The sequence below is a fragment of the Miniopterus natalensis genome, chromosome 1, assembly GCF_054644295.1.
Source record: "Miniopterus natalensis isolate mMinNat1 chromosome 1, mMinNat1.hap1, whole genome shotgun sequence".
In the NCBI taxonomy this organism is placed as follows: Eukaryota; Metazoa; Chordata; class Mammalia; order Chiroptera; family Miniopteridae; genus Miniopterus; species Miniopterus natalensis.
In genome coordinates this window covers 101,167,084-101,187,193 of record NC_142081.1, presented here as the reverse complement: position 1 = coordinate 101,187,193, position 20,110 = coordinate 101,167,084, and the positions used below count along the sequence as shown (strand labels likewise).

At 36.8% G+C, this 20,110-nt stretch overlaps 2 protein-coding genes across 4 annotated transcripts in view; one reads left to right on the top strand and one right to left on the bottom strand.

The window, feature by feature from the left end:
* Window positions 1-431: 431 nt before the first annotated feature.
* THAP10 (THAP domain containing 10) lies at window positions 432-11,980 on the bottom strand. Its single transcript, XM_087819590.1, is given in 5 exon segments — window positions 432-637; window positions 750-833; window positions 11,277-11,432; window positions 11,435-11,795; window positions 11,915-11,980. Coding segments are annotated over 5 exon segments (873 nt in total).
* Window positions 11,981-12,005: 25 nt separating this feature from the next.
* The window catches only part of LRRC49 (leucine rich repeat containing 49), a 147,848-nt gene continuing 139,743 nt past the window's right edge, over window positions 12,006-20,110 (top strand). Inside the window, exons 1-5 of one of the 3 annotated variants that reach the window (XM_016201198.2) lie at window positions 12,006-12,220; window positions 12,845-12,901; window positions 13,784-13,871; window positions 18,967-19,164; window positions 19,461-19,563. In XM_016201198.2, coding sequence (XP_016056684.1) covers window positions 12,062-12,220; window positions 12,845-12,901; window positions 13,784-13,871; window positions 18,967-19,164; window positions 19,461-19,563 — 605 coding nt within the window. In that variant the 5' untranslated portion in view covers window positions 12,006-12,061. The remainder of the gene's footprint in view (window positions 12,221-12,844; window positions 12,902-13,783; window positions 13,872-18,966; window positions 19,165-19,460; window positions 19,564-20,110) is intronic. The other 2 variants (XM_016201190.2, XM_016201214.2) reach the window with 2 other exon arrangements.

Below are 20,110 nucleotides of genomic sequence, written 5' to 3'. Positions count from 1 at the left end.
ATAGTATCATTATTATATTATACAATGGTTGTGCTCACTATCATTGCTCTTTATCTTTAAATTATATAGAAGAATAGTGGAATTCTAACTCATGAATGTCAAGTAAGCCCACATGAAGTTTTGCTTCTGAACTAAGCTTAAATATTCAATGCTTAATCTTGATTTGGAAATGCTGCTATTGTGGTTTTGTTTTAAAATTTGATTTCCACCAAAAAGATACAAAGAATAAGAAGGTGAAAGAGGGGGTTGGGGGTTGGGGCAGGATTATCTTCGTTATTTTGGCAGGCAGGTACAATTTTGCGTAAAGCTAAACAAATTTTGCTGATACTCAACTGTAAAATTATCTGAAAGAAAGATTTACAAAAGCAAAGATGTAATTATGTGAGCAGAGATTTGAAAACCTATAACACATCAAATCATTTGATGTGTTTCTAACAGGGCTCTTCTTTCACTTGCACGGCTATATAAACGAGTTCATTCTGCTCACTCTCGACGTCCCGGTCTGAATCTGTTTGCCTCACTAGAGGAAATGCCGAAGCAGAGGACATTCTAGACCATAATCCATCAGTCTGAGTAGCTGCATTGCACAGAAGTTTCCCAAACACTTTCACTTCGGCCTGAATACCCGAAAGAGAACAAACACAATTACATATGAGTTCAACTTTGCTTTTCATGTATCTTTCACATACAAAAGTTCAATTTAACTGATCAATCAATTGAAGAGTCAAAACATACGCACACAATGGTGAGGGGCCTCTTCAGGGAAATGTGTGTGCGCCTCTGAGCTGGGCCTTTGCAGTGAGTAGGTACATTAGACAGGTCAGCAGCACGCACTGTGTTTGTATAACTTCATTCTCAAATGCAATCTAAAAATGTAAATCATAGGAGAATTATATTAAAGATAAACCTATCTTATATGGTTCTATCTTTCTAAAAGTTACAAGCAGTAGAAGAGTATAGATAATACCTTTCAAGATCACATTAGGAAGGCTGGAATCTGAAGCCAGGAGAACTGGCTCCATAGTCCTTAAGGACTCTGCCATACTGTTCTTTACTATTTCTAAATCATAAATTGCTAAGCATTCTGGTCAAGCAGAAGTCTATAAGCCATTAATCTCTTGGCTTACAACCCACTATGTTTTCCTAAATCAACAGCTGACTGAGATAATGTTACTAGTATTAAATTATTGGATATCATAGCTGTAGCATTATTCTAGAAAACCCAATCACCAGTCCTTTGTACCTTACAGAGAAATACTTAATAGAGTAATAAGATTGGCTTTAGTGTTTTTATACTTTCCTGAGAAAAATTACAATGTGAAATGGAAATTTTGATTTGTAGTGGAAGAGATAGAAAGGAGGAGGATTTGGACACTTAGAAAGTAACATAATAAGACTGAGTATGTAGCAATTATGTGGAAGAAGCTAAGAAAGAGATCTAAAAAATATAAAGGCTGGAGAGAAGAAAAAATAAAAAGTGATAAAAAAATAAAAACAAAATTACAGTGTTTTTCAATGTTACCTATGGTCCTGGTAGTACCAATTGCCTTCAGACCACTGAAAAAATATTTTAGAGGGCATCTTTGGTTGCTGTAACATAGGCTATTAATACCCAAATTAAGGAAACTTTGTGAAGAAACTTTGTAACGAGTCCCTTTGTAACATGAATAATTCCATCTGATATTATTGAAAAACATTTGTCTTATCTTTATTTGAATTTATAAATTTATGACTAATATCCACTGGCTAAATCTTCATCTAAGCCAAGCATTTTAAAGTCTAGAATACGTGTATATATCTTTACAAAACAGATGTATGCCTGATAAAATGGAGTTTTAGTAATTTAATCAGATTTTTAAAACTACCTTTTGTTCCCTATATAACAATACATTTTATCACTGAGAAAACTTATACTGTACAGAGAAGCAAAGAAACCTAAAAATTAACCATAATCTCATCATGCATAGCTAACAACTTTATATTTTGGTATACTTTTTGTCATTTCATATGCATTTAAAAAATTTGGAATCATGTGTTTTATAATCTAGTTTCCCCTTTAATATATCATGTTTCTATGTTATTAAATGTTCTGCAACATGATTTTACAGCTGCAAACACTGTTGTACAGATATACTATAATTTATTAAAACCATATTATTGGAAATCTTTAAACAAATCTTTGTGTATATATCTCATTATTTCTTCATATTAAAAGGTTAAGAAGCAGAATTTCGAGGAATGTATTAATTAACTGGAACTTGAGTCAAAATACATTTAGAGTGAGGCTGAGAAAGTCAAAAGGATGGAAAAGATCATAAGAGAAATAACAGATAAGATGAAAAGGTATAATATATAATATCAATTGTAGTTCCAGAGGAAAAGAGAGAAAATGGCACAGAAGCAATATTTGAATAACAAAATTTACCAAAATTCTCAGATGTTATAAAAATAAAATTTATTTATCAAAATAAAAACAAAGGAAACCATAACTATGCACATTACAGTAAAACTGAAAACCATAGAGAAAAACTTAGGGGTAGTCAGAGGACAAAAGATACATTTCCTTCAAAGGGGCAACCATAAGACAGAGTAATGCCTAAACCCTTAAGGATACAGAAAGATTGAAAGGAAAAAGATGTGAAAATATGTACTATGTCAACACGAACCTAAAGAAAGTGGCAGTTGCTATATTAGTGCTATATAACTAATAACATAACTTCAAAATATATAAAAAAATGGTTAGAATTATAAGACTAAATACGCAAGTTCAAAATCACAGTGGAAGATTTTTAACATCTCTCTCAGTAAGTAAGACAATAAGTAGACAAAAATTCCATAAGGATATAGGAAATCTGAACAACATGACTGACAGACATATGGAGCATTGTACCCAACTGCAGAACACACATACATCTCAAGTGCATATGGAACATTTATGAAAACCGACCTATGTTAAGCCTAACACAAGTTTCATAAGTTTCAAAGATTAAATCCATATGTGGTATATTCTCTGGCCACAATGTAATGGACCTAGAAATCTATAACAAAAATATAACTATAAAATGCCTGTATGTTTGGAAATTTAAAAATATACTTTTAAATAACCCATGAGCAAAAGATAGGATTACACTGGGCATTAGAAGATAATTTACACTAAGTGATAAAAAAACATTCTGTATCTAAAACTTACAGGATTCAGTTAATACCTGATTAGAAGGATTTGTAGTCTTAAATGTACATAATAGCATAGAAAAATTATTTAGGCTTAATTTAGACTAGAATCATTGCAAAAAAGTATTACACAAAGTATTTCTAGTATGTTTCCATTTCAGAAGTCAGTTTTTCTCTATCAGTTCCACTCTACTGAATTCTGCATCTAGGAAGTAAGATTGTGAAACAGCTGCACCATCTGCCATTAACTATGCAAATTCTGAAAATGATCTCATTTAACTTCTCAAGAAGTTAAGAAAGAATAGTAAATAAAGATTTAAAAAGTAGAGGGACTAAGAGTGAACTGTAATGTAAACTATGGACTTTGGATGATGTGTCCATGTAGGTTTATCAGTTTTAACAAAGTACCTCTCTGGTGAGGGATGTTGATAATGGGGGATGCTGTGCACGTGAGAGAGCAGAGGTTGTATGGGAAGTCTCCCTACCTTCCCCCCAATTTTGCTGTGAATCTAAATAAAACTATTCTTTAAAAAAAGTCTTAAAATAGTTTTTAAATACTGAAGACCTTTTTTTTTTTTTTTTTTTTTTTTTTAATGTAAGCAGTTGGGCAAAATAAGAAATATTTGGTAATTGAATGTGTCTGCACATAAGCAAGTTAGTTGTCCTTAAGGTATTCTTTGCGTGAAATGCCTCATCTGAATATGTAAAAATATGCTAGTGTTTACATTCTCACTTTTTAACAAGTTTGATTAATTAAAAAACAGATGTGAAAAGGTCTGTTAATCATTTAGCTCAGTAATACATAACTGCAACCTATCAATTAAAAAATCAAAGCTGAAAAAAATTAGTGGGAAGGAAATAATAATAGAAATAAACAAAAAAGAAAAATATATCAGAGAAAAGACTAACAAAGCAAAGTTCATTCTTTAAAAAGACTAATACAAATGGATATACACCAGGATATACACCTGGTAAAGCAGATCAAGAAAAACAATAAAAAAGCAAAAATTACTATAAATCATACAGAATTTTTAAAGATAAAATATCACTAACTATCTTGTCAATATATTTGAAAATTTAGATTAAACTGACACATTTTTAGACAAAATTTATCAAAATATGAAAACAAAGAGAAAACTCCGACTAATTCTATAACTATTAATAAATTCAATCCATCATTAAAAATCTTCTCACAAGGAAAACTCCAGGACTAGGTGTCACTGTCAGTGAATTCTACCAAAAATTAATACTAAACTTATTGGTGAATACATGATGCCAATTTAGAGAAACTTTTCCAGAGATGATAAAAGAGGGAACAACTCCAAATCGACCAGCATAATGTTGATACTGAAACCCATTTTACTCACGAACACAGATGCAAAAATCCTAAATAAAGTATTAGCAAATCAAATTAAGCAATGTATAAAAAGAATAATACACCTTGACCAAAGGGGATTTACATTAGCCATGCAAATCTGAGTACTTCAAACACCAACAGGAATCCCCAACAGGAATCCCCAGTTTGGGGTGCAGCCAAGAAGAAAACTAGCGCGAACAGCTCAAAGGCTGTGGAACAGCTCCATATGCGATAGCCCAGCAGTGAAAACACGGCTGTGAGGCTGTCCCCTGCCCCCCACGGGGGCCTCGGCCCTCATCAGCTGGGCAGCTCCTTGGTGGCCGCTCTGCTCTGCCCAGCTCCGCAGCTCTGCGCCTGTTTGCTCTTGGGCTGCACAATTCCCTCTCTTCCTGTTAAGCGCACTCCTGGAGCCAGAGGGGAGCCGGCTTATATAGTTAGAAGTCCCTGTCCCTGGTCCCTAATTGGTTAGAATAGAGCTGCTCTGATTGGTCAGAGCAGTGCAGCCACAATTGAATGGAGAAAGCAACAGTCCTATTGGTTGAACTAGAACTTCAGGAACTCATTTTAAGAGGCTGGCTCTGAAGGCAGAAACAGTGCAGGCAGGTAATCCAGTGTAGATGCTTCTCCACAGTGCAGTTTGCTCCAGGCCCCAGAGCAGGAATGGCTGCTGGGCTCTGTTTATTTTATTTTTTATTTGAGCCCAGTTAGCCACCAGTAGTCCTTCTTAGTAGGTGTTTTTTGTGTTTTTTTTCAGGATTCACAAGAATAATAAAATATATGATCATTAATAGATTTAGAAAAAGCACTTGATAAAATTCAACATCATTTATGATTGAAATCTGTAGTAAAAACTAGTAACAGAGAACATTTCTTTATGATAGAGGAGATACAAAAATAAACAATAGAAAACTCCTATTAAATAGTGAAATGTTAAAGGCTTTTCCTCTGAAAATAGGAATGAGGAGTTCCCATCACCTTGTCTCTTCCACACAATGTACTACTGGAAGTTCTAGGGCAACAGGAAGAATAAGAAATAAAAGCACAAAATAAAAAACTATTTGAAGATTTTTTTATACACGTAGAATATCCAAAAGAATCTTCAAATATTGGAATAATAATAATAATAATGAATGAATTTAACAAGATTTCCTGATACAAGGGCAACAAAAATCAATTTACCTACATTAATTTATAGAAAAGAAAAAATTAAATACTATTTAAAATAGCAAAATCAAATAGAATAAATCTAATGAAAGGTATTCCAGACCTATATGTAGAATGCCATGAAATGTTTTTAAGGGAAATGTAAAAACCCAAATAAATGGAGGGATGCGCTATGTTCATAGATTGGAAAAATCAATATTGTCAATATGCCCTTTCTCCCCACATTCATTTATAAATTCAGTGCAGCCCCTATCAAACTTCCATAGATAATTTGTGAAAATTGATGAACCAATTCTTGAATATATATGGAAAATTAAAGGGTCCCAAATAGCCAAGACATCCACAAAGATGAACAAAGTAAGGTTAATCAACTGGTATTAATTCTTACCATAAACTACAGTACTTAAGGCATTGTGATAATGGTACAAGGACAGGCAAACAGTTAAACAGAACAGAATTTAAAAATGTGGAAACAGACTTAAGTGTATATAGAAACTTGATTTATGACAAAGTTAACACTACAGGGCTATGAGGAAATGCTAGTCTTTTTAATAGAAGATGCTGAGTCTACACGGAGGAAAAAATGAAACTTAAACTCTACCTCACATCATGCACAAAAATCATTTCTGAATTGGTTGTAGATCTGAATGTAAACAGTAAAAACAGTAAATTTATAGAAAAGAGCATAGTAGAATGCTTTAAGCATTAAGCATACAGAAAAAGATTGGTAAGCTGGCCTATATTAAAATTAAGAACTACAGTACATCAGAAGACACTATTAAGAGGGAAGACGGAAGCCACAGTGGGAGAAGATATTTAAAATAAATTTAACTGACAAGGGACTTGAAGTCAGAATTTATTAAGAACTTTAAATTAACAAGAAAAAGATAATCTAACAGAAATGGGCATATCACCAAAGAAGGTACCCAAATGTTCAACTAACACCCTTCCTAATTTCATTTACAAAATGGGAAATGCAAAGAAAACTACTACCACACCTAGCAAAAGGACACAAATGTGAAAGACTGACAATCCAAGTGTAGACAAGTATATGGAACAATGTAAACTTTCATATGCTGCTGGTAGAGTATAAATTGGTACAAGTATTTTAGAAAACTATTTGGTATTATATACTACAATTTAATATAATTTTGTGTCCCAGAAATTCTAGTTATATACCATCAGTAATGTGTATGCATATGAAAAAGACATGCATAAGAATGTTTATGGCTATATTATTTACAGTAGCCTCAAAATGGTAACAACCCAAATGTCCAGCGACAGAATAAAATTTTTTTTTGCTATATTCATTCACTGGACTGCTATATAATGATGAAAACAAGTTACTGCTATATGCAACAGGGCAGATAAACCTCACAAATATAACATTGAACAAAGAAATCAGACACAAGAAATGCTTATAGTATAATTCTACTTTTATAAAGTTAAAAAAAAAAAAGCAAACTTGGTTTCTCGAAGAATGGGGAGGGTCTGGGGCTGGGTTGCTAGTTCTATTTCTTTGACCTAGGTAGTGGTTACACATGTTCAGTATATGATAATTTAATGACAAGATTTGTGCACTTTCCTGTATGTTTGCTATACTTTAATTAAACAGTTTGAAGTATAGCAAATATAGTTGGATATAAAAGCAAGGATGCAAAATTAACAGTTAAGGAAAAACAATAATAATAGATTTGTGAAGCAAAATATCAGACATTGTAAAGTGTTCCTTGGAGCCCCCTTTCTTCTTTTGGAGGTGGCCCATAACCTTTTCTCAAGCTCCCTAAAGATGTGCAACATTCATACTTATATTTATCTACATTTAAGACCAAGCACCCAGAATAGTGTCTACAATAGCTCTTTAATCAATGTTGTCAAATGACAGTCCATTGGTCCTTCAGTTGAAAAGCAAAACAGTGATTTGGGTAGAAGTCAGAGGTGGCACAAGCAAACTTCCTTAGCAATGTTGTTGAGGTATACTCAACCCAGACCAGGCTAAAAGTGTATTACTATCAACTCTAAATAAAACTTTATTTTTAAAAAATATTTATTTATAATATATCTTTATTGATTTCAAAGAGAGGAAAGGAGGGGGAGAGAGATAGAAACATCAATGATGAGAGAGTCATTGATCAGCTGCCTAGCCCGCAACCTGGGCATGTGCCCTGACCAGGAATCGAACCCCGATCGCCTGGATCCTAGGTCAATGCTCAACTGCTGTGCCACGCCCGGCTGGGCTAAATAAACCTTTTTTAAAAAACCTTATACACTTAAAAAAAATTATTATTACTATTTTTAAATTTATTTTTATTGTTGAAAGTATTACAGGTATCCCATTTTTTCCTCCCATTGACTACCTCCCCACTGCACCTGATCCCTCCCCATGCCTTCACCACAGTATTGTCTGTGTCCATGGATTACGAATATATGCATATAAGTTCTTTGGTTAATCTCTTTCCACTCCCCACCCCCCTTCCCTCTTCCTTCTGAAACAGAACAGTCTGTTGCATGTTTCAATGTATCTGGGTCTCTTTTGTCTGTCAGTTTATTTTGTTGATTAGCTTCTTAAAGAAGATCCTTCAACATTTCATGTAATACTGCTTTGGTGGTGATGAACTCCTTTAGCTTTTTCTTATCTGTGAAGCTCTTTATCTGACCTTCAGTTCTAAATGATAGCTTTGCTGGGTAATCTTAGTTGTGGGTCTTTGCTTTTCATTACTTTGAATATTTCTTGCCTCTCTCTTCTGGCCTGCAAAGTTTCTGTTGAGAAATCAGCTGGCAGTGGTATGTGTGCTCTCTTGTAGATAACTGCTTTTCTTTTGATGCTTTTAAGATTCTCTCTTTGCCCGGCCGGGCTTGGCTCAGCGGTTGAGCGTCGACCGGGGATCCAGGCGATCAGGGTTCAATTCCTGGTCAGGGCACATGCCTGGTTGTGGGCTTGATTGATGACTCTCTCATCATTGATGTTTCTGTCTCTCGCTCTCCCTCTCCCTTTCCTCTCTCTGAAATCAATAAAGATATATTAAAAAAAAAAAAAAAAATTCTCTTTTTGTCTTTAACCTTTGGCATCAGCAATTTGGAATATGAGGAAGCAAAAAACACCCAATCAGAAGAGCAAAAAGAAAAGAGTCCAGAAATACAATGATAGCGTTAGGAGTCTCTGGGACAACTTCATGTGTATGAACATTCACGTTATGGAGATACCAGAAGGAGAAGAGAGGGAGGAAGAAATTAAAAACCTATTTGAAAAAATAATGACAGAAAACTTTCCCTACCTGATGAAAGAAGTAGATTTACAAGTCCAGGAAGCACAGAGAGTCCCAAACAAGATGAACCCAAAGAGGCCCACACAAAGACACATCATAATTAAAAGGCTAAATGTTAAAACCTTATACACTTTTAAAGTAATTATTATTAAAATCCATGCATAGTTTCCTAATAACTCTGCATTTATATTAATGTAATATGGGTTGTGAGATACGTTGGCTAGATAATACTTATTAACAGAAAAGTAGATTTGGTACCTCTTCTGGATTGCTCAATAGTTAGCCTTTGTTATTTTATAAAATCTTGGTTGTTTCATTAGCCTGGCTTTTTCTGGTATGGGGAAGAAAAATGGTGTATGCATGTGTGACACATGTTTAATATTTATCTCTTTCACTTAATATTTATATTTATCTACATATAGATGTACATAAATGTGCTTGGGTAAAGGGTGGATAGGCAGTGATGGTGGATAGATGATTAAAGGTAAGGACAAATGTCTTGAGTGGCATATAGCTTGATGAGAAGGAAAACTGGCAGAGAACTGAAAATTCTATTATAGTACAAAAATTGTTCTTACAGTCACATAATCATTCCATAAATGTTTATTGAATTCCTTAAATTTCCAAAATATTGTTCTAGGTACTGGCAGTATAATAATGAACAAGTCAGATATGATACCTGCTCTCATGGAGCTTACATTCTAATGTGAAGGACAAACATTAAGCAAACTACACAATTATTTCATGACAATTGTGATGAATGCTAACGAAATACATATGCTATTGAAGCACATAACATATATAAAGAATGGGAAAACATAGTTAGGGGAAGGATGTTTGATCTGGTTTTTAAATAAAAGGACTTGATGATGATGGTGAATCGGAGGGGCATAATTCCAGGGTATTATATGAAACAATTGAAAAGATCAGCATGACTAGTGTATAGTGAGCAACAAGGACAGTGGTCTTGGATAGAACTGGTGTGGTAGGCAGGAACAAAAAGCACTCAAGGACTTGTCTATTGGGTTAATAATTTTGTTTTTTATCCTAATAATTGCAGGATGCCATTAAAAAAAGGGTCTTAAGCAACCACTTCAGTGTAGGAAGTAGGCTGGTATTGCACAAAGAGTTTTGGTCTGGCAAGTCAAGGATTACAGGCCTTTGAGGGAATTATTCTCCTCCTGGAATGGCTTTCTCATGCCTAAATTGTGAATTTGGACTACATAAGCACTAAGGTTTCCTTCAGCTCTAAAATTCTATAAATACTTCTGTATATTCAAAGCCAAAATGTCAGTTAAAATGAACTTATATATACATATGTGCATAACACATGGGCACAGACAATAGTGTGGTGAAGGCCTGGGGTGGGGCAGGGGCTGGGTGAAGGGGGGCAGGGGGAGAAAATGGGGGACATTGTAATACTGTCAGCAATGAAAAAATATATATTAAAAATATAATTTTAAATTAAAAAAAATTTAAGTTAAAATTTTTTTTTATAGTTGACATACAATATTATATTGGTTTCAGGTGTACAACATAGTGATTAAATATTTATATAACTTATGAAGTGATCACTCCATAAGTCTAGTACCCATCTGACACACAGGTCACATTTTGGTGAACTCTTCCCATTTGTAGAAATGAATAATGTTTAGATCCAATTAAGAATTATAATTTAATCTATGTAATGGTGATAGGGCTGAAGTTTCATTATCTCAAAGAAGGCTGGGAAATCTTTAAGAAGGGAAGTGAGGAAGAGGATGGTAGTGACCAGATGGCTTATAAGGATAAAGGCAGAAGGCAGATGCAGGCAAGATGTGTGAAATTCAGCTTACTAGGATCATTTAACTTAAAGGCAGCTAGTGCCAGTAAAGGAAAGTTTAAGAGTGGGAAGGGATTATCAGAAATCCCCTTCCCCCATAATTTTGACAGGTGTAACAGGCATTTCCTCAAGTTTGTCTTTCGCAATGTTTTGCAAAAAAAGTTTCGAGCGCCCCATTCCTCGAGATTTGCTCAAATAAAACTCCTATTTAAAAACTCTGGAGCCGAGGTGAAGGCGATTTTACAATCTTAAGGACAACAGTGTTGGCTTGTGTGGGTTTTTGAGGGAGGAGTTGGTGGAAAGAACTGTAATTCCAAAGTATTAAAGCTACATAGGATCTTGGATATCATCTTCAAAGCACATTCCTAATTTTACAGATAAGCCAACAGAAACTTTAAAGGTGCGGTGATTTTCCCAAGGTGACACTAAATGGAGGAGCCTAGCCACAGGCTGAGGGCCTTCGGCGACCCTGGTGGGCTCCCGGGCGTCCCTTTACCTGTGAAGCTGCAGCCCTCTTCCTGGCCTGGAGGGGGAGGAGTGCCCCGGAGGCTGAATCCAGGCGGCCTCGGAACCCTGACTGCCTGGGGCTTTCCTCCCTTTTCTGGGTCGCCCGCTTGGTCCCCCTCTTGTCACCGCGTAGGTGGTGGGAGGACGCGTGGTGCTGGGTGGGCACGGCGCCCGCCAGGAGCCTCAGGCGCCGGGAGAATCGCAGGTTCTTCTAAATCACGGAAGAGACGTCAAAGCCGGCGGGAGCGAAGAGGTCAGAGCAGATCGCCCAGCGGCCACTGCCCTGTTCCAGTTACCAGTCGGCGCGGCGGCCCCGCACCCAGCGGTCCCACCGCAGCTGCACCGCCGGGCGCTCGCGGAAGCGCCACCGCGACGTCCGGGACTGGGGGGCGTTGGCGCAGTCGGGGGTCGCGCAGAGCGCGGGCACCGAGGCGGCACAGAGCGGGGAAGCCGGGGTCCCCTGCTCTCCGCGCGCCCGTCGACCCCGCGTCAGGCCCGTTTCCTTCCCCTACCTCGGGCCGCCGGAGGGGCCGAACTGGGGCCCCAAGCAGGGGAGTGCCGGGCTCTAGGATATCGTCCTCCTCCTCCCCGCAGTCCTCCGAGGAGAGCAAGTGGCCAGAGCGATACTAATTTCTCCGAGGGCGAGCTGAGGTTGGCTGTGAGGAAGCACAGACCGGAAATCGTGGTTGTCATAGCTACAGAGGTGTCCAGCCTCTTCCCCGCCCCCACAAACAGTTGATTTGGGAGAGGACCCGACCGGAAATCGTTGTTTCCATGGTAACCTCTGAGCGGGTTGCCTGGGACATGACCCCGTTTTGGTCTCTCAGTCTCTACTGTAGCGTCATTCCTAACGCAGATCTAGCCGACTCTGGACTGTCTCCTGCCATGATTCCCGGGAAGTACCGCTCCGTTTCCGGCCGCGCAGCGAACAACGTAGGTTGGGTCTCCTCCTTTCCCTTTCTTTCCTTTCGTGTCGTCCTTTCTGTCTGGCGGCTTTGTCCTAGGTGATGTATCGCTGGGACCAGATCTGCTGAGTCTACTTAAGCTATTGTCTGGCCGAGGCTGGAGGTGCGGAGGCTGGCCCGAGGCACTTGGCGGGTATTAGTGTTGTGATGGGTGTTCAGGCTGGTCCCAGAGCTGGGCTTCCCTGAGGTGGAGCTGATCTGCTGTGAAAGCCTAAGGATCACTTAAATTCCTTTAACTAGTCAATTCCTTTTTTTTTTTAAAGAAGAAAAGAATTTATTGTTAATACATACTCCCACCTCCTTCACCTGTTCCACTGATATACTTACTTAGGCCTGAAATAGCAAGTACCAAAATCCTGAGGTTCTAAGCAGAGGGTTAAATTGCTGCAGACATTTTGGAAAATAAATCACAGTGAAACCTTTAATTCTTAGTTGTGATTTTATTGTTTTGAGCAAATCCTCAGAACGTGATCATATAGCAGAAACAAAGAGCAAGCATTCTGTTTGTTATATCTTTATTTGTACTATTTTGGGGAGGAATGTGTGTGTGTAAGTAACGAACATATTTTATGGTTTAATTCTTACATTGCAGGTGAACTGTGGGCTTCATCTGGTTGTTCAAACCTCATCTCTTCCTGAAAAAAACAAAGTAAGAAATAGCATGATTTAAAGAGTAGAGTCAGAACTGGAAATTTTAAGTATATTTATTTTAGTTTCCAATCTAAACCTAATTTTTTTTCCTGCCTACATAAAGCCAAAAAACAAAAACAAAAAACCGAAAAACACCTCTTTTAAAAAAGCTCGATCTTATTTCACCGATTGCAAGAGGTAAGGTTTTTGTTGGGCGGGGGGGGGGGGGGTTCTTTTTTTTTTTTACATTTAAGCATTTCTTAAATCAAGATCTTAAAATTGATGGCATATTGTAGTTTAATTGGGACAGTTTTTTGTTTCTCAGTAATGGATAAAATGATGGCGTGTCTTATTACTAATGGAATCTTATAATGGATAAAATGTAATAATTTGGGGAGCATATCTATACATTCCATTTAAAATCAGGGGAGAAAAACAGATTAGTAGTAGAAATATATTAGGCTTAGTGCTATTTAGAAGTTAAGATATTAACATGAGATTCTTTTCTAAACAATTTTACCATAATATTTCTGGTATATCCATAATTTCTGGCTTTTCATTTGATTTTTAAGGTACACCTTTTTCTTTCCATCTGGTCTCACCTCAGCACTCAAACATACCCACCTTCCGCACAATTTTCTCAAGACAGAATAAATAGCTAACTCCCATCCCACTGGGAGCCACAAATCTGCTGTCTTTATCCATTTTCTTACTCTTGATAATTCATAAATGGAATTATACAATATGTGGCATTTTGTGTCTGGATTCTTTCACTTAGCATGATGTTTTCAAAGTTCTTCTGTATGTTTTAGCATGTGCCAGTTACTGTATGTTATTTTAGGATTATCTTCACTATTTATTGTTAAGTTCTTATCCAGATTTTTTAAACAATGTTTTTTAGGTTGAATTCAGGCTAAGTAAAGAAACACCATCATTCCCTGGTCGACTCTTACAACATGACCTTGAAAGAAACTACTCAAGTAGGCAAGGTATTGTCAGTGAGTAGAGATCAGATATGGTTTATCTTCTTTGAGTAATACTGTTTATAACATTATTGAATTTCTAGATTCAAACAGACTTGAATTAAAAATGAAATGGTTATTTGTTACCAAATTGGTTTGGTGTTTGTTTAAATCAGAATTGATTTCATATACACAGCATAGTAGTTTATTTTCAATGCAGAAAAAGATGTTGTATTTTAGTTTGGGGGTGGGTTATGTGTATGAGAATGGGGAAGACTCTTCCAAATACTGTATTAGAACTAGGAAAAATGGCTAATTAGTGAAAGTAAGAGTATGGGAACACTCTTTAGAAAATAAGGAAACAGTGGGAAGAGTGGAAAGTTAGGAGTGGAAAAGAAACAATCTCTCTTACTAATGCATATAATTATAGATATTATATCGAAGGCCTTAAACTTTAGTGTGCATCACTCGAGATATTGTTAGAAATACAGATTCCAGTGCTCCCTTTACCCTTTACTCCTTCCCCATTCTGATTTTGTAGGTATTGGGTGGCATATGGAAATGTGCATTTTAATAAATGAAACGAGGGATTCTGATGGATATGATTTGTGGACCACACTTTGAAAAATACTGCCTTATATGATTTGGTTATATTTCTGAAATGTATTTTTCAATTTAAGGAGAAATTTTCTTTAGTACATTTGAGTTGTTGGTTGCTAACAACTGTTAACTATGGGGTAATGTGCACTAGAGAATCCTTATGTAAAGTACCATCTCTATCTCCTAGGAGCTGGTGTGAGAGGGCTGATCAGTATAGGCCTCTCTAGATTGTTCATCTCATTACTGTGTAAATATGTGGCAAGTTTGAATGTTTGATTAGTTTTCCGTTTTTGTTTCTTTACTTTTGGACCTTCCTCATGGGCCCATGTAATCTGACATGATTTTTCTCTTTTCTATATCCTACACTCTTGCCTTCGCCAATTGCTGGGCATGACATCAAACTAACCGCAGTTCCACAGTGCAGGAAACATCTGTCTTGCCTTCTTTGGTTCAGTTGAATACATATTTATGGAGTGTGTAGTGTGCCAGACTCTGTATTAGGCACCAAGTTATAGATGTGAAGAGTCTAAAGTTCTCAAGTGGGATTTTTTATGTTTGCATTGTGAATTTCCTTCACATTTTTGATAACAATATCTTAAATTTTTTTACAAATTATGAGTTAAAATGATATACTTTTCCCAAGCTATTCTTGAGTTAGAGGAGGAAGTTGGTATAAAGATTTGTGAATGCCTGGCCACGTAAATTTATTTTAAGTTGTAAAGTATTACTAGATGTTTGCTAATGAGGAAATAGTATGCAGGCACTGAATTTTGTGAACCTGAGATGAATAAAGTCTTATATATAAATAATGACCCATAAAATACAAATTAATTATTTAGGGAAAAATAAACCTATTTGTGTTTTATTAAAAGATTTTATTCAAAATCATTCTCTATGACAGACATTGTACCTGGTTGTTTCCATATGTGCCTGCTTCATAGCTTCAGGCAGTTCCATGTGTAGAAGTCCACATAGTATGTAGCTATGATTCTTTACTTGACTTTTGCTCACAATTCTACCTCCAAAGGCATAAAACTTTGGAAAAATCATAAGTAGCACTTTATCAGGAAAAGTTTTGGTATGATTGTTTAATAAACTCCATCCTGATACCTAATCATTATAACTGGTTTCACCCCATTTTTTATTTTTCAAAATTAATTGAACTTATATATATAGTTGACCCTTGAAGAACACTGGTTGAAACTGTATGGTCCACTTATGCATGGATTTTTTTCACTAAATATGCAGTTGGCACATTGTATCCCTGGGTTGTGCATACATGAATTCAACCAGCCCTGGATGGAAAAGAGTAATTTCCATCCATAGTTAGGAATCCACTGATACTGAGGGTCAACTGTATGCATTGTTCTGTGCCATTTTATATAAGGGACTTGAGTATCTGTGGATTTTGCTTTCTGCAGGGGTGGGGTGCTGGAACCAATCATCCACAGACACCGAGGGATGATTAAAGTTTTTGGGGAGTCAAAAGTTATACTCAGATTTTCTACCGCATGGGGGTTGGTGCCCATTACCCTCACGTTGTTCAGGATAAATTAACCAATTATACTCTTAGTCATAAGTAAAGAAACTTTGTTTTAGTTAGGCTGGTTAGTCTAAAACTTGGCATGTGATTTCTTTTAGGCTTTTAAGAATATTATTAAGAGTTAACTCCTATATCCTTGAGATTTTGTAAGTCACATTTTCCAGGTACTACTATACAGTAAAATCTCAGTTATATAGACCTTAAGTGATCAAAGCCCTTAATTAAGAATTCTAAAATGTGAATGTAGAGAGGAAGAAGCAATGCTTAACTTTTTATTTTATTTCATTTCATTTTATATTATTATTTTATTTTTTTATTTTTGTTAATCCTCACCCAAGGATATTTTTTCCATATATTTTCTAGAGAGAGTGGGAGGGAGGGAGGTGGGGAGAAAGGGAGAGAGAGAGAGAAACATCAGTGTGAGAGATGCACATCAATTGATTGCCTCCTGCACACCAGGGATCGAACCTGCAACCCCGGTACGTGCCCTTGACTGGGATTGAGCCCACAACCCTTTGGTGCGAGGACCAACACTCTAACCAGAGAGGCAAACCAGCCAGGGCCAATGACATATATGACCATGAACTATATCATCCAGCCAGTCAGCCAGCCACCCACCCATTTATTCATCCCCCTCCCCTCCCCTCCCCTCCCCTCCCCTCCCCTCCCCTCCCCTCCCCTCCCCTCCCCTCCCCTCCCCTCCCCTCCCCTCCCCTCCCCTCCCCTCCCCTCCCCTCCCCTCCCCTCCCCTTCAATACTTTATTGATTTCAGAGAGAGAGGGAGAGGGAGAAAGACACAGAAACATCAATGATGAGAGAGTCATTGATGAGAGGGGCCTCCTGCAAGCCCCTGACTGGGGGTTGAGCCTGCAACCTGGGCATGTGCCCTGACCGGGAACTGAATCGTGATCTCCTGGATCACAGGTTGATGCTCAATCTCTGAGCCACGCTGGCCGGACCATCCATCTTTCTTTCTATCCATCCATGCACCCATCTCTTTACCCATCTGTTCATCCATCCATCCATCCATCCATTTATTTAGGGAGGGTGAAGTGCAGTGAAGATTCTTACCAAATGTTGACCATTGTGCCTCTAAACATCTGTGAGATCCTAATTATTAAAGAATTCTTTCAGTATTTTTACACTAAAATGTAAGAATTTCTGATTTTTTTAACAGAAATACCATATACAAAATAGATTTCCTCTTAACTCTTAGTAAATTTGAAAATCAGTCAACTTTCTGATTTCCTACTGAATTTAGATTCTTCCAAGAATATAAAAATATGAAATGAGGTCTGTCTCTCAAGTAGCTTATACATTTAATTGGGAAGAGAAGGGCTTCATATCTGGTAAATTAAATAGATGTAAATGAAATAAACAATAACAGGAAATATTTCAATTAAAATTTTGCCGCACCGTAAGGCAGTTTATATGTAGGATGAAACATCCCATGTATATGTGTGGGTTTTTGATACACATATGTATGTATATATGTGGGTGCTTATATATCCACATAAATAAGTGGATGTTTCAACATAGATCACTGGTTCCCAATCATTTAGAGGATCTCGTTTGTGGATTTTAAGTCTTTTCTACCTAATCATTCTCATCTCTTGCTGTTTATTGTAAGCCGTATATCACACACTGATTGTGATAGTAAGCTCTTGGGGTTAGTGATTATGACAGGAGCTGAAAAATGTGAAGATAAAATCCCTTTATTCACTGAGTATAAATAAAATTTACTGTTTGGTTACTGCCTCTACATCCTGAGTCTTATAAAGTTTAAGTCTGACTCTTAAATTGAGGATTGGCTTGAAGTCTTTACAAAATAATTTAAAAAACCTAACTCTGATGCTAATAAGAGAAATCAAGGTTGTCTATTATTTGAAGTTTTTCCTTTATCTGATTAGTTAATCCTTAATCAGTTAATTCTTAGACTAGTTTTAGTTTGTTTTTATTTCCAAATCAGTTTGCTGAATGATGTTTGCTTGGGTATCCTGTTAGCAGCTGCTCATGTCATAGAACCAGGTCATTAGTGAACATGATGTCAGTTTTGAATGCTTGTGATATTTCATGATGTTCAGAAAAGTGAGTGTTAAGCATTGATTATTTTCAGGGAGCTAGGTGTGTGATACTTCAGCTTATACCTTTCATACCTGGAGAAACTAGCAAATACCATTGCTTTCTAGCTCTTTAATATGATCTATATGGAACTTGATTTTATGTCGTCGTCATATTGTCTGATTGCCTCCCAAAGAGTATGTTAACTTCCTACATTTAGTTTTGTCTTTTCTCTTTATTGGTCAGTTTAAGCAGCGGAATTCTGTGGTAATCTTAAGTTCTATTTTATTGTGTATTGCTCCCCTCAACATCAAGTGCTTCTTTCAGGAAATTTTCTTTTCATAGAAGAAAATACAGTGAAATTCCTCTGGTGTTCAAACTGTCACCTTCAACCCATTACTCAGATCTTACCTCGTTTCTGGAACTTCCCAGCATCTCTGCTTGAACATTCTACATTCTTCTAGCTCTTTAGAATATACCTTAAAATCCACCTCCCCCGCAAACCCATCTGTAACCATCTTGTTTAAGTGAAAAATCACGAGACACATCTATGTGTAAATATATCATTAGGTATTATTTTTTTATTCTGCATTTTGTGCATGTTCTTCTAAATAGTTTATTAATTTCATATGGATTTGCCCACTAGATTGAAAGCTACCTAATGGGAGGGACAACATCTAACCAACAGTCTATAAACGTCTTGGGGGTGTTGTATACCCTGTGGTTCATCACTATAAGTGTACCAGATTTGTTGACATCCACTTTGGTTCTACAATATTCTCTGTAATGGTAGCTGAGCATACAAAAACAAGTGATGATATGAGGTTTACATTTGCTATCGAAACTACTTTCTCTGTATTTCCTGTAGTAAAGTCATGTATTGTGTAGCTTTGTGATAAACTTTTTGATATTTTGAAGGAGATGGAAGAGTAATAAGCCCTTCACCTCGTAATAAATCATCATGCATCTCATCCACAACAAACGTGACAGAACTGTGTGGGCTGGACATGAAAACTACCATGAGCTCCTTATCAGCATTTGGAGATTCTTCCATTCAGATACCTTCCAAGTCCAGAATCCGGCAGGGCTGTCATAGTGCTGGCCCAAATGTATCTGGTAATGAGGGACTATCATCTCAGTTATAAGAGAGTTAAAATTTAGTAGTAGGTGTCAGCATTAAAAGGGATAAAGACAGCACTAGATTATTTGGCATACACAGAACACAAAGTTTATGTTCAAGGAGGAAAGAAACTCAAATTTAGTAATTTATTTCAAACATGGAGAACTATGGAAACTATACTTTCTAGAAAAGGTATTTGTAGGTGCTGAAGTTCTACAAATATCAGGTGACTTTAGTTTTAAGATTTTAAAGGTTTTTCTTAATCAAATAATTTGTATATCATTTTCAATAGGTGATCATATTAATTTGGTGAGTTCATCAATGCCATCATTTCCCATCCTTCAACGTTCTTCTGAAGAGAAAATTCTTTACTCAGACAGGCTGACCCTAGAAAGGTGAGGACAATTTATTATTCTTTATTTTTTTGACTAGATAATACATAGACATGGTACAAGATTTAAAAGGTACAAATCTCTCTATCTCATCTTTTTTTCCAGCAACCTACTTCTTCTACCTAAGAATAGCCACTATTACCAATTTTTTATTTATCTTTCAAGGGGTATGAGGAGGAATTTTATATCTATGTAATGTAAAATAAAAGAATACTAAGTAATTCTAGAATATGACCTATGAAAACGGATTTTAGGATAGAAACAGCTATGTAATATAGTCGTCACACAGGCTACTGGGCCCTGTCCAGTTGAATTCCCTGTTATCTCACTGGCCTCACCTCCTAATCTCTTCTTCGCTCACTCTGCCTCCTGGAACACAGCAAGCATGCTCACATTTCAGGGTTTTTGCACTTACTGTTCCCACTTCCTTTCCTCCTTTGGGTTTTCACTTGGATGTCATCATCTCAGGGATGACCTTCCCTGGCCACCCTCACCAAAGTTGCAACCCCTTTCACCCTGATAGTCCCCGGCTCCCTTCTCTGCTTCATTT